This window comes from Lynx canadensis, chromosome X, assembly GCF_007474595.2.
Source record: "Lynx canadensis isolate LIC74 chromosome X, mLynCan4.pri.v2, whole genome shotgun sequence".
In the NCBI taxonomy this organism is placed as follows: Eukaryota; Metazoa; Chordata; class Mammalia; order Carnivora; family Felidae; genus Lynx; species Lynx canadensis.
Genome location: NC_044321.2, coordinates 33,417,984 through 33,439,886, shown reverse-complemented (window position 1 = coordinate 33,439,886; position 21,903 = coordinate 33,417,984). Strand labels below are relative to the sequence as shown.

Here is a 21,903-nt window from a genome sequence, read left to right as displayed (position 1 = left end):
AATGTGTTCTCTTGAGAAATCCTCCTTCCTACAAATGCCTGGAAAAAACTCCAGAGTTTGGGCACTGTTATCACTGTTTTCTGAGAATTTCATCATTTGCCTCCATAAGTGAATGTCTGTCTACTTCATTTGCCTGAAAATTGTACTGCATCAGCAAGATTGATCATTTGGCTTCCTTGTTGGTCCTGAGGGATATAAACACAGCCCACAGATCTACCAGCGGCTGACTGCCTGGTAAATGTTTACTTATAAATTAGCGTGGGTGATAATTTATTAAGGTAATAAGCATAGATTACATTTAATGGCTTAGACATTATGCATTATGAACATAGTATTTTATATTTAGTTGAAGCAAATGTATATGACTATTAATATGATACTCAATGTAACTCAGAAATTGTGAATTAGAGAGTTTAAACCAAGTCAATCCATGTATTATAGTGCACTGGCCCTTAAATTAAGGCCTTCAGGAAGGTTTCACGATGGCAGAGCAATATCATATCATTCACCTACACTGTGAATCAGGATTTGTTTATTTCTTAGATTCTCTTCTCCTTCCTCCATATAAACTGACTCATTTGGTCACTGAAGGACGTTGCTTCTCTTTTGACAAACGTCACTGCATCAAAACTTTGGCTTCTGGAGCTGAGGTGAATAATCTGTCAGCAGGGACACCATGACAGCCTGGGATGACACAACAAAGGAAGAGAAAGAAAGAAATGGGCAAACATTAGCAAGAATCTGTTTAGGGACCTGGGGAAGAGGAACTGGATTGCAGCTTTGAAGACCTGTGGTTAAAATGTGTTTTCCCAAGAAAATGATAAAGGGACAATTCAGAACTAATATTTATTTTTATTTGGAAGGTCAGGAGGGATCAGGCTGACCCAAGTATATGCACAAACACCATGCTTACTTGGGCCTCATTCCAGGACTACTGGGTAAGAGAGTTGGAATGAGATACCATGGTGGTAGCCATGATTGGATTTTCCAGTTATAAGCGAAACCTAGATATTGGCTGGTTTTAGAGCAATATAATTCCTCTCATCCTAGTGTTTACAACTGTGGTTTGGTCACTTGTAACCTAGAGAAGTTTAGAATCAATCAGATGTAGAGTAATCAAAGTAAATCGTTTCAGCTAACAAATAATGTCTCCCTGAATCTGGGTCCTCGTAAAAGAATATTGATAACCAAGGGTAGAGCTTCCCATTAAGCTGTCACCCACAAATGGTAATTTTCACTTTTACTCTCCCCAACTTCCACAATGACTGTAGTAATAGTATCAGAAACAACCATGACAAATGCTTATCGAGTGCTTACCATGTACCAGACTAAGTGCCTTATCACGTGTTAGTCAGTTAAGAAATATTTGCCAGGCACTGTGCTAGGTGCTGCTAGGTGAGTTAGAGAGAAATGTCGATGCATTATCTCATTTAATACAAAATCTTCTAAGGTAGCTTCTGTTGTTATAATTTATGGGTGGGAAAATCCATCCTGGAAACAGCAGGTAGTACACAACTGGGTTCGGATCCAGGTTTCTCTGACTCCACCCTTAGGAGGTAGTTTTACTGCCTTACAGGTACTTACTATCTCCTGTTGACCATAGTGTCCACGTGTCCCTAGCCTATACCAGAAGTGCAAGCCTTATATTTTAAAGGTGTTCATTGAGCAGTTACCATGTGTCGGGCCCTGTACTGAGTACTTTATGTTGGCATCATACCATTTAATATCCTTCCCTACTGCATGAGGTGGTAAGACATATAAAATACAGATGAGGAAGGTGTAGGTTTTTCCTGAGTGATGCAATTGTGTCTGTTTTCATCTCCATTTCCATACGGATAAACTGGACTTAGAGAAGTTGTGGTACCTGTCCAAGATCACACAGAGAGCCAGAATTTTAATTTGATTTTCAAAGTCTGTTCTAGAAGCAATACCCTGTACTGCCTTTAGTCTACGAAAATGTATTGAACACATATTTAGGCTGTCAGGCACCATTCTAGGTATAATGAAGAATACAGATAAGAAAAAAGCTCTTATGAAGGGCTTTCATTAGGGGGACAGGCAACAAACAAATAAGAAAATATCAAGTCATGATAAATGTCATTAGAAAATAAAATAAAAAATGGGATAAAAGAGGCTGGAGAACCTCTTAAGAGTGGGTGGCCAGGAAAGGCCTTGTAAAATGAATGACATCGGGATCTGAATGACAAGAAGAAACTAGGAAGGCCAAACCCTGGGATAAAAACATCTTCCAGGTAAAATATTTTACACTTTTCTGTGGCTTTCTAGGATCACATCTCAGGTTTTGTTTTATTGTTAATGGTCATTGCACATGTCAAATTTCTTTTCAAATGTCAAATTTTAGAAAGTCAACTTGGAGTAGAGTTGGCAGATTTGGTTAAATAAATAAATAAATAAATAAATACTATTAAATAGGCATTTCAGAAAATAACATTTTTTAAAACTATAAGTATGTGCCAAATATTACACGGGATATACCCATACTAAAAAGTTATTGGTTGCTTACCTAAAATTCCAATTTAACTGGGTGTCCTGTATTTGATCTGGCACCCCGAACGTGGAAATAAAGGACTAAAATACTGTGAACTACATTTGCAAGGGTGTTGTGCATCTAAGGACTGTCCTGATGGCAGTGCTTTGAAGCATCAACTCTGTTGCCTGGTCCCTTTAGGTTACTTTAGCTCCACAGTAAAAGCCGTAGGCAGAGGAAGAAAGCTACCTGACGTTTTATGAGTCCTACAGCCTTACTAATTATTGAAAAATACAAAAGCTTTGTGGGAAGGAGGGGGTGTATTTAAAAACAAAACAAAACAAAACAAAGGGATTCAAAGGCCTGTGCACTATGGAGAGAACAATGTGATTACTGGAGTGTTCTGAACAGCATGGCTGGAAATCACCCAGCATGGGGACCTTGAAAAGCTCCTCTAAGTAAGTAGTGAAAGAGTATGCATTTGCTTTAAAAATGCTGTGTGCTTTTAGGACAAGCCCCCCCCTCCACCCTATTTAGTTATATACCTGCCATCAGTCATTGTGGACATGTTAGAACTTGAGGCTAGATTGTACTTTTCCTTTCTTCTTCCATCCTGATTTTAAATGAAATTGTGTGTGGAAATCATTATCTAGACAGGAGTCCTGTCCAGCAGAATGTTCTGCAATGATGGAAATGTTCTATATCTGTGCTGTCAAATACAGATATTGTAGCCGCCAGCCCTGTGTGGCTATTGAGCACAAATGTGATTAGTATGTCTGAGGAATTGACTCTTACATTGTATTATATTTTATTTTTATTTTTATTTTTACATTTTTATTATTTATTTTTTTAAGTCTATTTATTTATTTTGAGAGAGACAGAAAGAGCACAAGTGGGGGAGGGGCAGAGAGTGTAAGAGAGAGAGAATCCCAAGCAGGCTCTGCACAGTCAGCATGAAGAGCCTGACTCGGGGCTCAAACTCACTGAACCATGAGCTCATAACCTGAGCGGAAATCAAGAGTCAGGCGCTTAACCGACTTAGCCACCCAGGCAACCCTATTATTTATTTTTTAGAGAGAGAGAGAGAGGGGGAGAGGGGCAGAGGAGGAGGAAGAGAGAGAGAGAGAGAGAGAGAGAGAGAGAATATCTTAAGCAGGCTCCATGATAAGCATGGAGCCTAAAATGGGGTTCATTCCCACAACCCTGGGATCATGACCTGAGCTAAAATTAAGAGTCTGGTGCTCAACTGACTGAGCCACCCAGGTACCCACATTGTATTATATTGTAATTAGTTTAAATTTAAATTGAGATAGCCATCTGTGCCTAGCGGTTACTGCTTAGGATACGGACGTTCTAGAGGAAAACAAGTATTGTGCCTTTAGAACATCCCAGAGAAATCTATCTCAGCAGTGTTGAGCCCAAACACCATTCTAAATAAGCTATCTAAGAATAATTTCTTTGCATGTAGACTAGACAATCTCTAGGATCTCCTCTCTCTTGAACATGGCATACTACTATGAACTATACAGGCTGAGTGGGGGCTGCCCACTATTCATTTTTGAAACAATCTCCAGTGCGCAGCGGAGGGACTGGCGCACACAATAGATGTCCAGTATATGATTGCCAAAATGAACTTCACTCAGTGGGGCCCGCAATCATCTAGTTCAGAGGCATGAAGAGTGCAGCAGGTGTATCACTACCTCCCCTCCAGATTCCGTGTCAAGTTTCACGAGTCAGTTACACCCCTTTCTTTCTGAGACCACAGGCAGGCTTAGAATCTTCTGAACATAGGACTCCAAGTAGCCTGTTGGTGAGATTAAGGACCTAATATTAAAAACCAGTTGCCATCTGTATAGCTTGATTTATTTATCTCATACGTGAGGAAACCATGACCTAGAGAAGTAATACTTCTCCAAGCTGGCACAGCTGACTAGTATGAAAGACTATATAAAGTATATAAAGTATGTGGTATATAAAGAATGCAGCCAGGGTGCAAGTCTCCTCACTCCCAGGTGAGTATTCTTTCTATTTTAGATGCTCTGTGTTCATTGTAACATGGCTATGCCTCTTGTTTGCTTTAAAATGTATTTTCCCAGCGGGTGATGGGCATTGAGGAGGGCACTTGTTGGGATGAGCACTGGGTGTTGTATGCAAACCAATTTGACAATAAACTATATTTAAAAAATAAAATAAAATTTATTTTCCCCTAATGATAGTGGCACTTCAGGAAGGTGGGATATGGAGAGATGGTGGTAGCACTTAGATGGATGGAAAATAGGTAGGCATGAGATTTCACTGTGTGTGTGTGTGTGTGTGTGTGTGTGTGTGTGTGTCTTTGTAAGCATTTCAACCATGTGAATACAGACGTATTTAATTTTTTTTTAAATAAATTCAATTTAGGGGCACCTGGGTGGCTCTGTTGGTTAAGCATCTGACTTCAGCTCAGGTTATGATCTCACGGTTCGAGAGTTTGAGCCCCATGTTGGGCTCTGTGCTGACAGCTCGGAGCCCGGATCCTGCTTCGGATTCTGTGTCTCCCTCTCTCTCTGCTCTTCCCCTACTCATGTTCTGTCTCTCAATCTCTCTCAAAAATAAATAAACATTAAAAATTTTTAAACAAAATCTTTAAAGTGAATTCAATTTCAAGATGCGGTTTAATAAGCTGTTCAAAAATGCAGAAGTGCAGAGCATCTCCATAAATGATATTTTAGAAACCTTTCTTTTAGTTTTTTTTTCCCCACTGAATTTCTACAGAGGTCATATTTTAGCAGATTTAGGTTGATTTATCTTTGTAACTTCAATCATCTTCTGAGAAAGACTAGAGCTTGGAAAACATTTCTTGCCATGTCTCTTCCTGACGTGTACGGTTGGAGAGCTCACATTTTCTTTTGTGTAGTTCTTTGCTACTCGAAATGTGGGCCCCAGGACAGCAGCATCTGCATGACCTTGGTGCTTGTTAGGAATGCTGAATCTTGGGCCCCATCTCGGGCTGGCTGAATCTGAATCTGCATTTTAACGAGATCCCTAGGTGATTCAAATGGATATTAAAGCTTTAAAAGCACTGGTCTAGATTACACAGCAATTGCCATTTTGGCCAAAGCTAGTGTCCTGAGGTGGCAAACTGGAAGGTACAGTAAAAAAAAACCATCCCTCTTATTAGATATGACAAATTTAGGCCTGATCCATAACTTTCCATTGCAAAGGGAGTCATAATTGGCTTTTAAGCAGCCACAGTGGAGCTCGAATCTCTGCTGGTCACTGTATTAGGTCAACAATGAGGATGATGTTGATGATAATAATTATAATAAATTTATAGTGTATTAGATATGATACTAAATGCTTTACAGGTATTATTTTAATGCTCACAATAACCCTGTCTATTCCCATTGATAGATCAGTTAAAAAATTACCGGTTAGTCTTTTCCAGCCTGTTTTTCTCTACTCCAGAGGTTAAAGGCTAAAAACTACATTTCCCAATGGCCCTTTGTAGCAACATGGATGGAACTGGAGAGTGTGATGCTAAGTGAAATAAGCCATACAGAGAAAGACAGATACCATATGGTTTCACTCTTATGTGGATCCTGAGAAGCTTAACAGAAACCCATGGGGGAGGGGAAGGAAAAAAAAAAGAGGTTAGAGTGGAAGAGAGCCAAAGCATAAGAGACTCTTAAAAACTGAGAACAAACTGAGGGCTGATGGGGGGTGGGTGATGGGTATTGAGGAGGGCACCTTTTGGGATGAGCACTGGGTGTTGTATGGAAACCAATTTGACAATAAGCTTCATATATTGAAAAAAATAAAAAATAAAAAAAAAATAAAAACTACATTTCCCAGAAACTAAGGTGCAGGCATGCCACCCAACTGTATCTACTCAAGTCTTAGAGCCATAAGGGTGCAATGTGCAATGGAAGCCATCCTCTGGGACATTGGATCTTCTGCTCTGTATGCAGGTGGGGGTATCTGTTTCAGCTGGGGCGGCTATAATGGAGTGTTTGGCATTTCGTTTCAGGGCCCTTAGGTGCCCCGCTTTGGGGTGGCTGTGTCAGTGGTGGTTAGCTACTAAAAAACCACAATGTTGCTGGGCAGTTGTCTTGCCTGTGTTGTTTCTGAATATGTGGTATCTGAGAACGATTCACTGCACCTTCTTTCCCCAGAGCTTCTGGGCACTGCTAAATGTCTTTTAATAAATTCCTGTATTACCTTTTTATCTTTCCTAAAGTGGACTCTATTTGCCAGTGAGACCCCAGTAATTGAGATCAGTTTTCCAGAGAAGAAGGTGAAGTTTACAGTATTGTAATGCAGAGATTTGGGGTTAATATTTCCTTGAATAACAGTAATGAAGATGAAACTTCTGTTAAAGGGACCAGTGTTTTCTAAGATGAGTTTTGTTGCAATTCTAGAAAAGTTCAATACCTAAAACAAATATATCCATGTGGCCAAGTCAAGTAGAGAACCCAAACAATTATCTAGGTAACTCATGAAAGGAAGGAAGAGAAGAGGAAGGAAATAAGATTTCTTTGAATGCCATTTTGTGCCAGGGACTGAATTAGAGGCTTCTGTAAACATTAACAAGGGGATTGTAAAATAAGAATTATACAGTATAATGGTTGGCAGGCAATGGTGGCTGGTGTTCAGGCTGATCAAGAGCAGTCAGAATTTTTATTAAAATCTGTTTGGAAGGAGATCAATTGTACACCATTAAAAATGCAATATAAATGCTAATAAGCAATAATAATCTATTATGAACTTCCTGGGGAAAAAAAATAGGTGCCATATGAGCAAGTCAGGTAGGTGGATAATCTTGGTTGCAAATTACTTACCAAAAGGCATGAATGACCAAGTTAGGGCCGCACAGAGAACCCCTTCTTAGCTTCTGTTCCCTATTGCTTGCTTACCATGATTGTCCACTTCCTGTTTTCAGCCTCTGGGAATACTAGTGATCGTGGAGAATAAAACACTTCATCATCCACTTCTTCTGGCTTTCTGGGCAAGCAGTGTAAAAATGTCCAGTCAGAGGCAGCAACTTTAGCAGTCTAGAGATGGGATAAGACCGTGTTTTGACTATAATATGTGGCTATCAAATTTGTCTTCTTTGTCATTTATTTATTTTAAAGTTTATTTATTTATTTTGAGAGAGGGGGAGAGAACGCGAGCAGGGGAGGGGCAGAGAGAGAGGGAGAGTGAGAGAATCCCAAGCAGGCTCCGCGCCGCCAGCACAGAGCTCGATGCGGGGCTGGAACTCAGGAACCGTGAGATCATGACCTGAGCCAAAATCAAGACTCATACACTTAACCAACTGAGCCACCCAGGTGCCCCTGTCTTCTTCAGTATTTAGATATACATATGGCACTGAGTCAGAGACCAAATGCAAAGGCAGAGACAAAGGGGAAGAGTGATGGTTTAACCTCAAGGCACGGAAGGGAAATGTAAATGGTACTTTCAACGTAGGGAATTTTATCGTCATTTTCTTTGATTTGGGATATCATCACTCCAAATTAAACCACTCACTCGTTTTATGGTTCTCTGTCTAGAGGGATTGCGGACATTTCAGTAAAGAGCCCTGTTGGTACAATATGTGGCTGATAGCAAAAGTCACCCATTACACTCCCAATATATTTTAAAAGTCGCCCTTAAGGGACTGTGTTCTATTTTGAGCTCATCTCCAAGTTATAGATTTTAGCAGCTGAAGCATACTTCATCACTAATTAAAACACCTTTGAAAAAGAATGCTGAGATAGGAGTGCACAAAGCAGGATTATGGGTAGTATGCACTAGATGTTTCCTTAATGCAAAAGTCCTAACAGTTTTAATTTTCTCCAGCCACTAATTCCTGAAAGCTGCATTTCCCCAGCCATTTCCATTGTTCACGTACAGATTCAAAACTGCATTCCCTCATAATTTCTTACCTCAAAATTGCTCCCTATATACTAAAATTTTGTCTTACTTCCCATACTTATTCTAGGTTCAGAACCTTCTGAATTTCTAAAGTAATGGCGGAGGAACATGGAAAACGAATAACATTTGAACCAGTCATACATCAGTGGGATGAATGTTCTTCAAGCCTGCAGTCCCAGCACCACAAAAATGCCTAAGGCTGGTCAAGGCAAGTGCGAGGTAAACCACAAGGAATTTAGAATTTCTCCATGAACCTGTTTACCTGTTTGCCACATATATGACAAAGGATTCACCATAATATATAAATAATTCCTATAACCAATAATAAAATGGTAAAAACAAATAGGAAATGGGCAAAGGATATGATAACAGTTTATAGAAAAACACATGGAAATGGCCAATAAACGTGAAAAGATGTTTAACTTCATTAGTAATCAGGGAAATGCAAAATTCTAAAAGCATGAGATATAGATTGTAAAAATGAAAAAATGTATGTAACAACTAAGGATGGAAAGAGTGCAGAGAGTATAAATTATCGATTCTTCTTGGATGGCTATTTAGCAGCATTTATCATATTTTTTAAAGTATATACCTCTTTACCTAGAAATTCTTTTTCCAGGGATCTATTCTCCAATAATACCTGAACGAAGAAATCTGTATAAGGATATACATTGCAGCATTGTTTGTAGTTGGGATAATTGGAAATAGCCTAGTTTATCAACATAAATCATGGTCCACTCATACTTTGGAATTTTATGCAGCCACTAAAAAGAATGAAAATTGTTTAAATAAATGGACAAGAAAATCTAAGATTTGTCAAGTGGAAAAAGTAAGAATAATATATCTAATATGCCTTTTATGAGAAATCAGTAGGGGTGGGTGTGTGTGTGTGTGTGTGTGTGTGTGTGTGTGTGTGTGTAGGCATATATAAATACGCAGGAAAATTTTTTTTTTAATTTTTAAAAGCCTGGATGACTCAGTTGGTTAAGCATCCGACTCTTTTTTTTTTTTTAATGTTTATTTATTTTTGAAGGAGAGAGAGAGACAGAGTGTGAGCCAGTGAAGGGGCAGACAGAGAGGCAGACACAGAATCCGAATCAGGCTCCAGGCTCTGAGCTGTCAGCACAGAGCCCGACACGGGGCTCAAACTCACGAGCCGTGAGAACATGACCTGAGCCAAAATCGGACACTTAACCAGCTGGGCCACCCAGACACCCCTTAAGCATCCAACTCTTGATCTCAGCTCAGGTCTTGATCTCAGAATTGTGAGTTCAAGCCCCTCATTGATTGGGCCCTGTGCTGGGTGTGGAGCCTACTTAAAAAATATATTTTTTTAAATGCACAGAAAAGGTCTGCAAAGAGGCACATGAAATTGTTGAACAGCGGCTACCTCTGGAAATAGTCACTTAAAGGAATGAAGGAAAGACGTTTTCACTTTTTATTTTTCAAACTTCATTCTATTGACATGGATAAATAAGGAGCTTCTATATTTATATATTGCTGGGGCACCTGGGTGGTTCAGTCAGTTAAGTGTCTGACTTCAGCTCAGGTCATGATCTCACAGTCTGTGAGTTCGAGCCCTGCGTCAGGCTCTGTGCTGACAGCTCAGAACCTGGAGTCTGCTTCGGATTCTGTGTCTCCCCCTCTCTCTGCCCCTCCCCTGCTCATGCTGTCTCTCTCTGTCTCAAAAATAAATAAAAACATTAAAAAAATTTATATTTATATATTGCTTTATCAATAAAATACCTATTGCAACTGCTCAACCCCTTTCTCCACCAAAACAGACTAGTTGCTCTGCTGACAAAATCCCAATGTCCACTTGCCTTGTAGAGTATTCCTCCAAAACAGTGGTTCGCAAAGTGTGACCCTGGAGCAGTATCACGGGGGAACTTGGTCCAGATGCCAGTTCTTGGGTCCCAACTCTGACCTACTAACTCAGAACCCCCTGGGGAATGGGGTCCTGCTCTCTCTGTATTAACAGCTCCAGGCAATTCTGAGGCATTTTCAAGATTGAGAAGCCTTGCTTCAGATATTAATGAAAGGCATCAGATTAGATAGGATCCCCCTGGGAATGCCCTGGAAGGAGTAAGCAAAACCAAACTGGACTTGAGAGTCCTTAACTACTAGAGGCAAGGACTAGCCTGAAGAACATAATTATGCCGCTTCTCTTAGAGGAGAAATCCGAAGAAACTGCATGCGACAAGAAGTAACAGTGTCTCTAGAGAAAATGCCTCCGTGCCTCCGTTGCTGTGAGAGGGAAAAGCTTGCTTCTTCCTTCTGCCTGGGTTTCAGATTCCTTCACCCAGGACAGAAGTGTCTTTCCAAAGGACATAGCTAATCTTCAGGAGGAGAGAAATCCCTGGAGGATACAGTCAGCGAGTCCTTTACAGGGAATGAAAGAACAGTCTGCCCTCCCCAGAGTGAATGAGTGATTAGATGGTTGCTGGCCTTTCTGAATGGAATTAATGAACCTTCCGAGAGGCATCAATTTGTACCTTCATTGTAACCTGGTAACCTTGGAAAGCCTGGAGCCGCTTTTTCTTCTCCTCTTCTTGTCCCATGCTTATCCAAGTGTCTGTAATTAACACGTTGCCTCCACGAGCCGCTTCCAAGGGATCGTGCGTCAGCGACATCTTGGTGCCGTTCTAGCATACACAAGCGTGCCAGTTAAACAACTGGGGCAGAGAAAGGCGATTGTAACTTTACATATAAGGGCCATACCTCCTTGGCATACTGCTCTGCCAGCTTGGTTACACTGGGATCCGGCTCATAACCCTGCAGGGGGAAGAATTCAACCGTTTGTTAGGCAATTGTAATGTATTAGGCTGTCTTATATATGTGTTATTTTCCTTTCAACAACATTCTCGCTCTCCTTCCCTTTGTTGCTTTAAGTTGTAGCTCAATGCGCATTCGGCAGAATTTACATCTAGAATGTAAAGCTTAATAGTGCTTTTTGGAATTTAAAAAAATTGGTAAACTGAATAGGTAACCCATCTTTCTTTTATTATCTTTGACAGCTTTAATTATCAAGATAAACAGGGCGTGGCGCTTTCCAGCTCTTGGTAGTGCCTCTTCTTGTTCCTCTAATAGCCTAAGAGGATCGTATACATAATTCTACTAATTATGCTAATGAAATTTTATCTCAGTCTTTCCACTTTGAGCTGTGTGGGGTTTTTTTTTAATGCTTTTTCGTCTGGAGTGCTTTTCCCCACTCATTTCCTATGGATAAACGCTTTCGGGTCTCAGCTCAAATACTTCCACCTCAGAAGAACATTCCCAGAGCACCCCAGCGAGGCACTAACAGGCCAAGTGCACACCCCTTATTCTTCTGTACTCACTAGCAAGTGTTCTGAGTGCAGGGCGCGTGCTTAGAAGTGGCATTTACACAGCAAGTACACTACTTTGGCTCAAATATATGTGAATGGGACGGTTTGGCGAGAGCAGGGTCGGGGCTTGGGTGAGACAAGCGAGGTGCCTGGGACACAAAGTCTGTAAGGGTCTTTGCGGGGACAAATGGTGCACCCTAAGAGCTTTGCTCACTTAGCCTAGTCTCAACTCCAGGTGAGGGGACATTGCGGGGGCACTAAAGCCCCCCAGGCTATTCTAGACCCCACAGATACTCTGCTTCCTCCCTCCTCACCCTCCCATCTGCTTTGTACACAGCAGCAAGAATTGTTTTCTCTGAAGCCTGCAATGTTTACTACTTGTTTCTGAAGTCAAAGCTGATTAAGAGTATCAAGGCTCCCCCCACCCCAACCCCAACATTCCCTGTTTCTGTCTCTTTTAATTCTCCTCAACATCTTGCTGCAGGAAAGCCAATCTTATTGTTATCCCTGTACATGTCTTGCCCTTTTCTGCCATCTCAGCCTTTCACCCTTGAACACCCCCCGCCCCCGTCCCCTCCTGGGTGTCTTCATTGGAACATGTCAGCTACTCTTTCATCAAACCTCTAGCCCAGCCTCACCTCTAGACCCTCCGTATGGAGGTCTTTTCAGTCCGAACACCACAATTATTCTCACCGCCCCCTCCATCCTTCTCATTTTCCTCAAATCTTAGCACTTCTTATGAGCTGGTTTTTATAAATTCTCAGCAGAACATTGTGGTGCACACTGTGATATGCCACTCGGATCCCCGCTTCATGAATAAAGGACCTATTCCCCCAGCTGCTGGGTGTGCTGCCAGAAGGTGGCTTTCAGCCGTCAGCCCTCTTGGGGCACCGCCTCAGCTGCAGATAGCGGACTCATCCAAGGTCACATACCCTTCGGGGGCGACCTTCATTCAATGACTGATTGACAGGAGGGGATGGAAACCCTCCTCCCTCCTCCCAACTTGAGAGCAGCTCTAAATGGCCATCTCAGATCTAGAAGTCTCAAGAAGGCCAGAGGAGGCTGCTGTTGGGCCTGCCCTGCAGCTCGGCTTCTTCCCCTGCCCATTCCTGCTTCCTTCCCTGCCCTTCGGCAGGTGTTGATCTCCAGAGCATGTCCTAATAAATACCCTGTACACCAAACTCTGTCTGAGACTCTGTCTCAGAGTCTACTCCTGAGTACCTCAACCTGCAGCAGGCGCGTTAAGGTTTATTCATTTGAAACCGGTTTCTATTTGCACATATTTGTCTACCATAGTTCCTTCTCTCATTACAGAATTCGTGAAAGCAGCTACGCATGATGTTGATGATGATGGCTGCAGACATTTTAGAAGCTATTAACCCCCTCAATACCCATAAATTCTGGAGGTTTTTCTTATCAGGATTTGGGGAAGGTAATTAATAAGGCTTGGCTGATTTAGTAACTAATATCGTGACCATTCATACTGGTAAACATAAATGAAGAGACTTAGCCAATACCCCGTGTGCCTCCTGCCCTGAAAATTTAGCCTTCCCTTTAGACAGCAGGTTTTATACTCCTTACATATAATCATTCTTACAGAAGGAATCAATAAGTACTTAGAGAACCAACAGAGAGGTTTGGGAATTAGAAAATCACCCAACCTTGCACGCACTGGGCCATGACTGAGAATACAAAGAAGAATTCTTTACTCACAACTCAGCCTTCAATACGAAATCACTCATTGGCTTTTACATAAATCTTAAAACCAGAGGAAGAAGGTGATTAACAAACCCAGTTCAGTCTAAAATTCACTTAGAACAATGTTAAAATCATTACCATCAATAGTTTATGGAGCAATTTTACAATCAAGGACAAAATTATGTTTTCTTGAACATGTAAGTTATTCTCGGCTGAAGAATGGGGAAATAGATTAATTATGGCCTTGGGAACTTCAGGGCTTCTTTTTAAAAAAAATTTTTTTTATGTTTATTTATTTTTGAGACAGAGAGAAACAGAGCATGAGCGGGGGAGGGGCAGAGACAGAGAGAGAGAGAGAGACACAGAATCTGAAGCAGGCTCCAGGCTCTGAGCTGTCAGCACAGAGCCCAACGTGGGGCTTGAACCCATGAACCGTGAGTTCGTGACCTGAGCTGAAGTTAGATGCCCGAGGGGCTGAGCCACCCAGGCACCTCAAGGGCTTCTTAAATTTACAATAAATCTCCTAGCTTTATCTTTAAAGGAAATAGGCCTACTTATAAATTAATAGAACAACTTCTGTACTATCAGACTTTCCTGAAGGTTTTTTAAAACTCTTACTCCCACCGAAATTTAGCCAAGTTTTAGTACTCTTTATCATTTAAATGAGTTTCTGCATGAGAACAATACTGAAATCACTTTGTAATATTAGAATTTTTTTCCTTTGGTGTTAATAAAACATCTTTGACATGCAATGAAATGTTTAAATCATATAGTTCTCTGACAGAATAAAGCCTTTCCAGAAACATCTTCTAGCAGGGAACAATTATTGTTAATATACGTTTTATCTGTAAAAACTAAATACAATAATAGTTTGCATTAATACAAAGCCTTTCTTCAAATTAGAATTATAGCCAGAGTGTGCGCTCTTTCCATAATGTGAACAGGAACCGCCTTAAGCGCGTGTCAGATCTGACCCTTTATTTCAGTTTACGCTGAAGGAAAGAGAGTGATCTCGCTGAGTCCCCAAAGTTGACTATAAGCGGGCAGCTTCTAATACATGCCATTGTCCATGCCTGACATTGCTTCTATGGCAAGTGTATTAGGTAGAACAATATCCTCCAAAAATTCATCCTCAGTCAGAACCTCAGAATGTGACCTTTTTGAGGAGGGTCTTTGCAGATGGATTAGGGTGGGCCTAAATTTAACATGACTGACGTCCTCATAAGAAGAGGGGCATCTGTATGGAGAACATAAAGGAAAGAACATGGGGGCGCCTGGGTGGCGCAGTCGGTTAAGCGTCCGACTTCAGCCAGGTCACGATCTCGCGGTCCGTGAGTTCGAGCCCCGCGTCAGGCTCTGGGCTGATGGCTCGGAGCCTGGAGCCTGTTTCCGATTCTGTGTCTCCCTCTCTCTCTGCCCCTCCCCCATTCATGCTCTGTCTCTCTCTGTCCCAAAAATTAAAAAAAAAAAATAAAAAAATAAAGGAAAGAACATGGAGGCAGAGACTGGAGGGATGCAGCCACAAGCCAAGGAAGCCTGGGGCTGTGGGGAGAGAGACTAGGAAGGACCGTCTCCTGGAGGCTTCAGAGAGCATGGCACTGCCACCATCTTGATTTTGGACTTCTAGCCTCCAGAACTGTGAAGTAATACATTTGTGTTGTTGTAAGCCCCCCAGTTTGTGGCAATTTGTCATGGCAGCCCTTGCAAACGAAGGCAGTGGGGCGCATTGACTCAAACTGGTTCAGCAAGAACACTGGGGAAAAGCATTTTGTTTTCTTTTTCTTTGGCAGGATGCAGCAGACGATGCTGGTGCTGTACCCAAATACCATCCTAGGATCCCTTTTTACAGCTTTCCCCCCTCTCCCCATTTCAGTAGGCTTGGAACAGCACTTGCAGCCCTTCTTCGGAAGACAGCGCTCTGGCTTCTCAGCTGCGTGTCCTGCCAAAATCACCAGGGGATTTGCCACTCTCCCTCCCCCTGCTGCCCTTGACCAATGACCGATTCAAAGGATGAAAGCCCACCTTCCTTGCTTGCGTTGAGACAATGCTGGGGCATAAGTTACACTCCCGAGCTCACCCATGGGATCAGGCGGAAGCTTCCTTCTGTGGGATAGTGCCCAACATGGCATTAGAGTGAGCAAATCCTATAGTTTGCCTGGCAGTCTCCCACTTTTAGCAATGATGGTCCAATGTCCCTGGAAAGTCCTCAGTCTTAGGCAAACGGGATAGGTTAGTCACTATAAATGGCCCTCTTGCTTAGATTCTTCCCTTTCTCTGTCCGTCTCCCTTTGGAGTACTTCTTTAATAAGTCCCCTGTACACAAATCCTCATCACAGGGTCGCCTTGTGGGGAACCTGGCCCAAGACAGTGGTGCAGGAAGGGGTGAAGAGGGCAAAAAAGCCTTGGGGATTTGGATATGTCCTATTGGAGAAATTCAGCCATTAATCCACATTGTGTAACTCATGTTCCTGGTGATTGGCAAATAAACATCTCAAACTCAAAAACAGAAACAGGGAGTAATTTTTAGGCCTCACACATTCCCCTCTGGATATCTTAGCTTATCCAAGTGAACCCTCACACTGAGTACAAACAGCAAACACATGCCTGGTTAGAAGCACACTAGTGCACATTAAGTGTGAATACTCATCTCTTAATAAGAGGGCCAGTTCTATCTTTTACTTTGTTTCTGAAATGGTTTCTGTTTTGGAGAGTTTTCCCTTCCAAGACTCCTGATAGGATATTAGTAGCCAATCAGAAATATTATGGGGGAAATATCCAGTAGCAATGGGGTATTTAACAGGTTCTGTGGGGATCCTTCAGGACTGGTTTGTGTATGAGTCTCTTATAGGGTTATTTTTTACCCTCTAAAAAGCCTATTTATTTTGTATGAGGCTGGGGGTATCTTAACAGAGGGCTTCTCCTGGGAGATCTACACTTTTTTATTTGGGTGTATTTACTTATAGATTTATGTCATTATGTAGGTAAAACATTTGCACGTTAAGAAATTCAAACCATGTTAAAAAAAAAAAAAGAAATTCAAACCATGTAAAACGATATACCATGAAAATAAAGTCTCCCTCCTTTCTCTGTCCTTGAACCTCCCAGTTCCCCTTCTCAGAGGCAGCTACTGTTACAAGCTTCTTACATATCAAAAGGGTTACTTTGGACCTATGAAAGAAGTCATGCTTCCCCTGCATTCTGTGTGAGATTAGCGGCAGGGTAGGAAGTATATGGAGGGCACTGTCACAGCCATGAAGGACTCAGATTTAAAAAGCTAAAGGGCTCCTGGAGTTGAGTTTGAAGCACTAAACTGATGTAGATGCCATCATTGTGCCCTTCACATTAGATTGACATTTTTCTACTAAATTGCAGCATTAGAAAATGACAACATCCTCTCCATGCCTTGGGAGTTGTATGCTGTCTGGATTTCATTGCTTTCTTCAGTCTTTGTGGTAGCAATGCACAAGGATGCCAGTCATCATAATGGCTGGTTTTAGGGCATTCAAAGGGATAATTCAGACAGGCTTTTAAAAAAGACTCACAGGATGAAAGGCATCAGCCAAGATTATCTCTTAGGGTAGAGATGGGAAATTGGGCACTCAAGAGGCCAGATAGCTGTAATAGTAAGGTTGGTAACGTAAACTAAATTTCGTGGCCTCACCTGTGCTTGCCTTGAATGGAAGAGAGGTTTGTTTTCACTGGGTAATTGCAGCTGGGATGATTTAAGAGAGAGTTAGTCTCAACAAAGAGATTTTCCCTACCTTTGGAGTAGCCGCCTGAAGGTGCATCCCAAATTTTGCGGCACTCATCATGATAGAATGCAAAATGTTGTTCCCATCCCCAATCCAGCTGAGGGTAAGGCCTTTCAGAGAGCCATAGTGTTCCTAAAAGGCAAGCAAGAAGATTATATCCAGGAGGAAATCCACTTATGTGAAACAATTATTAGGGCTAAAATGAAGGAAACAGTCTTCACCTAGTTTTTAATACTTTGTTGGAATGAATAAACCTTTTTTTGCATTATACAGGGCCATTCAATAACATGAATGTGCAATCCCAAAAAATAGCAAAACAACTTAATATCTTAAACCAAGACATCGTATGAACTTGTACAGAGACTCTTATTTTCATACATTTCAAATCTGAATCTTTGTTGTATTCTTTTATTCATTCATTCGACAAATTGAGTGCCATCAATGTCTAGAGGCTTTCCTTGGTCCTGGAGATAGAACAATGAAGAAAGGAGACAAAAAAATATCACTGCCTTTGTGGAGCTTACATTCATTGGTATTAGAAAGGGGAAATACAATGCACCTGGAACAGTGGAACATGGTGGCTGTGTTCCCATTTATACGAAGTTAAAAAACATGCTCATCAATATTCTTGGTTGTTTATGGATACAGATGTGTAAAGTATAAACACATGCCTGGGAATTATAAAAACAAACACCAGGATAATAATTTCTCTGTGGGGTGAGAGGAAATGGGATCAGGGAAAGTTACACAGTAGGCTTCAACTCTACTTGAAATATTTTATTTAAAAACAAAAAAATTCTGAAGTTAGATCTGACAAAACTATGTAAGGGTCCCAAAGGTGTTTGTTTGCTTTTTCTTGAAGTGTCTGTAGGTTTCACATATTTTATATATTTATAAAGATAATATTTAAAAAAGAGAAAGGCGAAGCAATTTGGAGTTCGCAGAACTATTAGATGGCTAAGCTAGGGTTTAAATTCAAGCCCATCTGATTTAGATTGTGTTCTTAATAAGCTGCTGTTTATTCGTTCAACTCCTGCTTTGAGTATCTTCTATATGAAGGCATTGCACCAGGTTCTACAGGGGACAGTATGATGCATAGGACATTTGTAATCTAGTAATGATAAAGCCCCAGGCAGAAGCATTAAGTTATCTGGCATATATGTAAAGCCACACCTGCAAACAGCCACTTGGTATCCTACATTGTTGTATCATCTTTGGATGAATTTTATCCTCATCACCAAAGAGTTTCATTTTGAGTTTAACTTCACATTCATATGTGCGTTGCTTATCCAAATAAGGAGGAATATGGACCTATCCAGTTTTCCCTGTCTTCCCAGAATAGTCCATCAACACGGAAACCATGGTTGTCAGGATTCCTGGTGGCAAGCCCGTGTAGATTGGCTGTGGCAACCCAAAAGAGATGAATCTTTCAAAGTTATTCAAGTTTCTAATTTAAGGAGACATAGCTAAATTCGCCTCAGTTCTCTAAATTCTACATGTTCTTAACTCCTAAACAATCAGTATATTAAAATGATAGAAAATGGCCTCCTTGGGGCGCCTGGGTGGCGCAGTCGGTTAAGCGTCCGACTTCAGCCAGGTCACGATCTCGCGGTCCGTGAGTTCGAGCCCCGCGTCAGGCTCTGGGCTGATGGCTCAGAGCCTGGAGCCTGTTTCCGATTCTGTGTCTCCCTCTCTCTCTGCCCCTCCCCAATTCATGCTCTGTCTCTCTCTGTCCCAAAAATAAATAAAAAAACGTTGAAAAAGAAAAAAAAAAATAAAAAAAAAAAAAAAAAGAAAATGGCCTCCTTCTCAGAAAGCGATTTAGTAGTTGACCACTTTGAATATTCAAAGCATACTCTACCAGTCTTCACTCCCAAGCCACAGAGCCTGATGTATGCTGGATTACATAAAGCTTTTCCATTCTGCATGCTCCAGCCTTCTCTGTTCATCCATTGTGTTAAATATGTCACCAAAAAGCAAAGTAATTGAGAGAACAGGGGATGAAAGGGGGGCTAAAAGAGGTTGGGAGTTGGGTTGAGAACAGAAGGATCTTCGGATCTGTTTTTAACAATGTCCTGTCATCCTTGGATATTTGGTATGCACACATATGCTATAATTCTTTGCCAAGATGATATTTGAAAACAAAACATCAGTACCATGATTTAAATGGCTCTATTTAGAACTAGTCAGGAACAATTTGATGATTTTGCTCTTGTGGAAGGCAAAGAATGAGCCAACCTGGAGTGTGAGGTAATCAGCCAGGATCTGGATGGGATGGTACAAATCGGACAGCCCATTGATGATTGGGATGGATGCTTCTTTAGCCAGGATATCCAGATCTGATTGTTTATACACTCGAGCCAGCACTGCATCTGTCATGCTTGACAACACGCTGTAGCAAACCAAGAAAAGATAATCTAAGTTAATTATGCTTATTAATTCCTTCTTTAATACATGGTCTTAAACAGGAATAAGAAATGCTAATAAATTAGAATTTCTACTAAGTTACAGCTACCTATCAGCATGATAGGTTTAAAAGCTAATAGTAAACATGTAGTCATTACAGAAGCCAGATGGTGTTCCAAAGGTCTTATCCAGTGACCGCTAATTTTACTATTTTTTACAAAGCAATCGTGGGCCTAACAGTCCTGATGATGAATTGGTAAGTGGCAGTTGGTAAAGTTTTAAGGGACAAGGCTAAAAATAAGGTACATTAATGACCTTGCATGTGGCTAATTTTCTTTTGCATTATCCCAGAGACAAATACACATATTCACTATAAAATTGAAAGTACCAGTGTGGCAGCCATGAAGGTGCACACACACATTGTCCCACAAGAGAGAACCTTCTGGGAGGAGTCCCATTAGCTGACAAACTCCAGCTGCTGTACTTTTGGGATACACTGCAGTGTTCCCACTAAGGCCACACTCCCCCCAGGGTGTTCCCAGTGGGGGCACCAGAGTTGAGCTCCAATGGGCACTCTTTGCTCCAAGGTCCCCCACTGGCCTGGCTGAGACTTTCTCAGAGCTGTGCTGCAGTCTCTGGTTCTTTATGCCCTACTCCCTCCTTCCTCTTCTTTCACTGGGGTCAGACCTGCATCGTGCTCTGAAGGCTCTCCCTGCCTGCTCCTGCTTCCTCCCTCCTTGATTCTTCACAATTGTTTCCCCCTACAGATCTCTTGCATGTCTCATTCCATCTTGCAGTCTGCTCCTCCATGAACTTGAACTGACACAGCCCACAATAAATTCCTGCAGGGGCTGAGCCTGAGGAGGTATTCAGCCCTTGTCCCTGCACTCTGCATAGCTATTGGCATCTCTGAAAATATCAGAAAGCGCTCAATATCGTAAACACAAAAATCCACCAAGAAAGCAAGACAATCCAAATTGTAGCCATGAATTCAAACAACACACAGAAAAATAGATGTTATTATTCTCATTTTATAGTAGAAGAACCTAAGACACAAAGAGGTGAAGTAACTTGCCCGTTATCGTGCAGCTAATCAAGTCGGAGGAGCTCATATTCAAATTAAAGTCAGTTTAACTCTAAAGTCCATTACAACATATTGCCTCAATGCCTCAATTTTGCACATGAAAATATCTGGAAGGAGAGCCTTGTATCCAGATTTTAACTTTTTTCCATGCGTCAGAGTGATGGTGGTTCCTCAGCTAAAGCTAACAAACTAGCAAGGATAGCCTTTGGCTTAAAATCTTGGTTTCTTATTATTTAAAGGGAAACCCGCACAATAAAGGCTTCTAACCAGGGGTGCTTGGGTGGTTCAGTCGGTTAAACATCTGACTTCAGCTAAGGTCATGATCTCACAGTTAGTGAGTTTGAGCCCCACGACAGGCTCTGTGCTGACAGCTCCCAGCCTGGAGCCTGCTTCAGATCCTGTGTCTCCCTCTCTCTCTGCCCCTCCCTAGCTCACACTCTGTCTCTTTCTCTCTCAAAAATACATAAACATTTAAAAAAAACCCAACGGTTTCTAACCATTTGAATTTTAAAGAATTCTTTTTAATGGCAAAAAAATTGGAAAACCTCTCATGATAGTAGTTAGAGTAGATATAGTCATAATTATAGAGTATCTGGTTTGGGGTTCCTATTCTGGTTCTATAACTTACTAGCTATGTGACCTTGGACATGTTATTTCATTTCTCTGTGACTTGGTTTCTTCATCTGTAAAACCATAATAATATCTATCCTATTGAGTTATTCTGAGAATTACATTAGATTACCTATTTAAAGTATATAGTATGATGGCTTATTCATGGTAAGAGATCAAAAAGTGGTAGATATTATTACCATGTCAAAAGAAACTGCAACTCAACACAGTTGAAAAATCAAATAGTCCAATTTAAAAGTGGACGGAGGACCTGAATAGACATTTTTCCAAAGACATACAGATGGCCAACAGACACGGGAAAAATGCTCCAATCACTCATCATCAGGGAAATGCAAATAAAAACCACAATGAGGTATCACTGTACACCTGTCCAAATAGCTAAAATGAAAAACATGAGAAACAGTAAGTGTTGGCAAGGTTGTGGAGAAAAAAGAACCCTCACGCACTGTTTGCAGGAATGCAAATTGGTGCAACCACTATGGAAAATAGTATGGAAGTTCCTCAAAAAGAATTAAAAATAGAATTACTATATGATCCAGTAATTCTATTGGGTATTTACCCCAAAAAATGTAAAACACGAATTCAAAAATATATATGTACCCCTGTGTTTATTGCAGCATTATT

The 21,903-nt window shown here is 41.2% G+C and overlaps 1 protein-coding gene across 1 annotated transcript in view; it reads right to left on the bottom strand.

Moving 5' to 3' along the window:
* Nucleotides 1-253: 253 nt before the first annotated feature.
* The window catches only part of OTC (ornithine carbamoyltransferase), a 61,204-nt gene continuing 39,554 nt past the window's right edge, over nucleotides 254-21,903 (bottom strand). The window contains exons 5-10 of the mRNA XM_030306220.1: nucleotides 19,398-19,551; nucleotides 17,169-17,291; nucleotides 11,105-11,158; nucleotides 10,879-11,028; nucleotides 7,384-7,521; nucleotides 254-684 (exon numbers count right to left, since the gene is read on the bottom strand). Of these exons, the coding sequence (XP_030162080.1) occupies nucleotides 625-684; nucleotides 7,384-7,521; nucleotides 10,879-11,028; nucleotides 11,105-11,158; nucleotides 17,169-17,291; nucleotides 19,398-19,551 (679 nt within the window). The 3' untranslated portion in view covers nucleotides 254-624. The remainder of the gene's footprint in view (nucleotides 685-7,383; nucleotides 7,522-10,878; nucleotides 11,029-11,104; nucleotides 11,159-17,168; nucleotides 17,292-19,397; nucleotides 19,552-21,903) is intronic.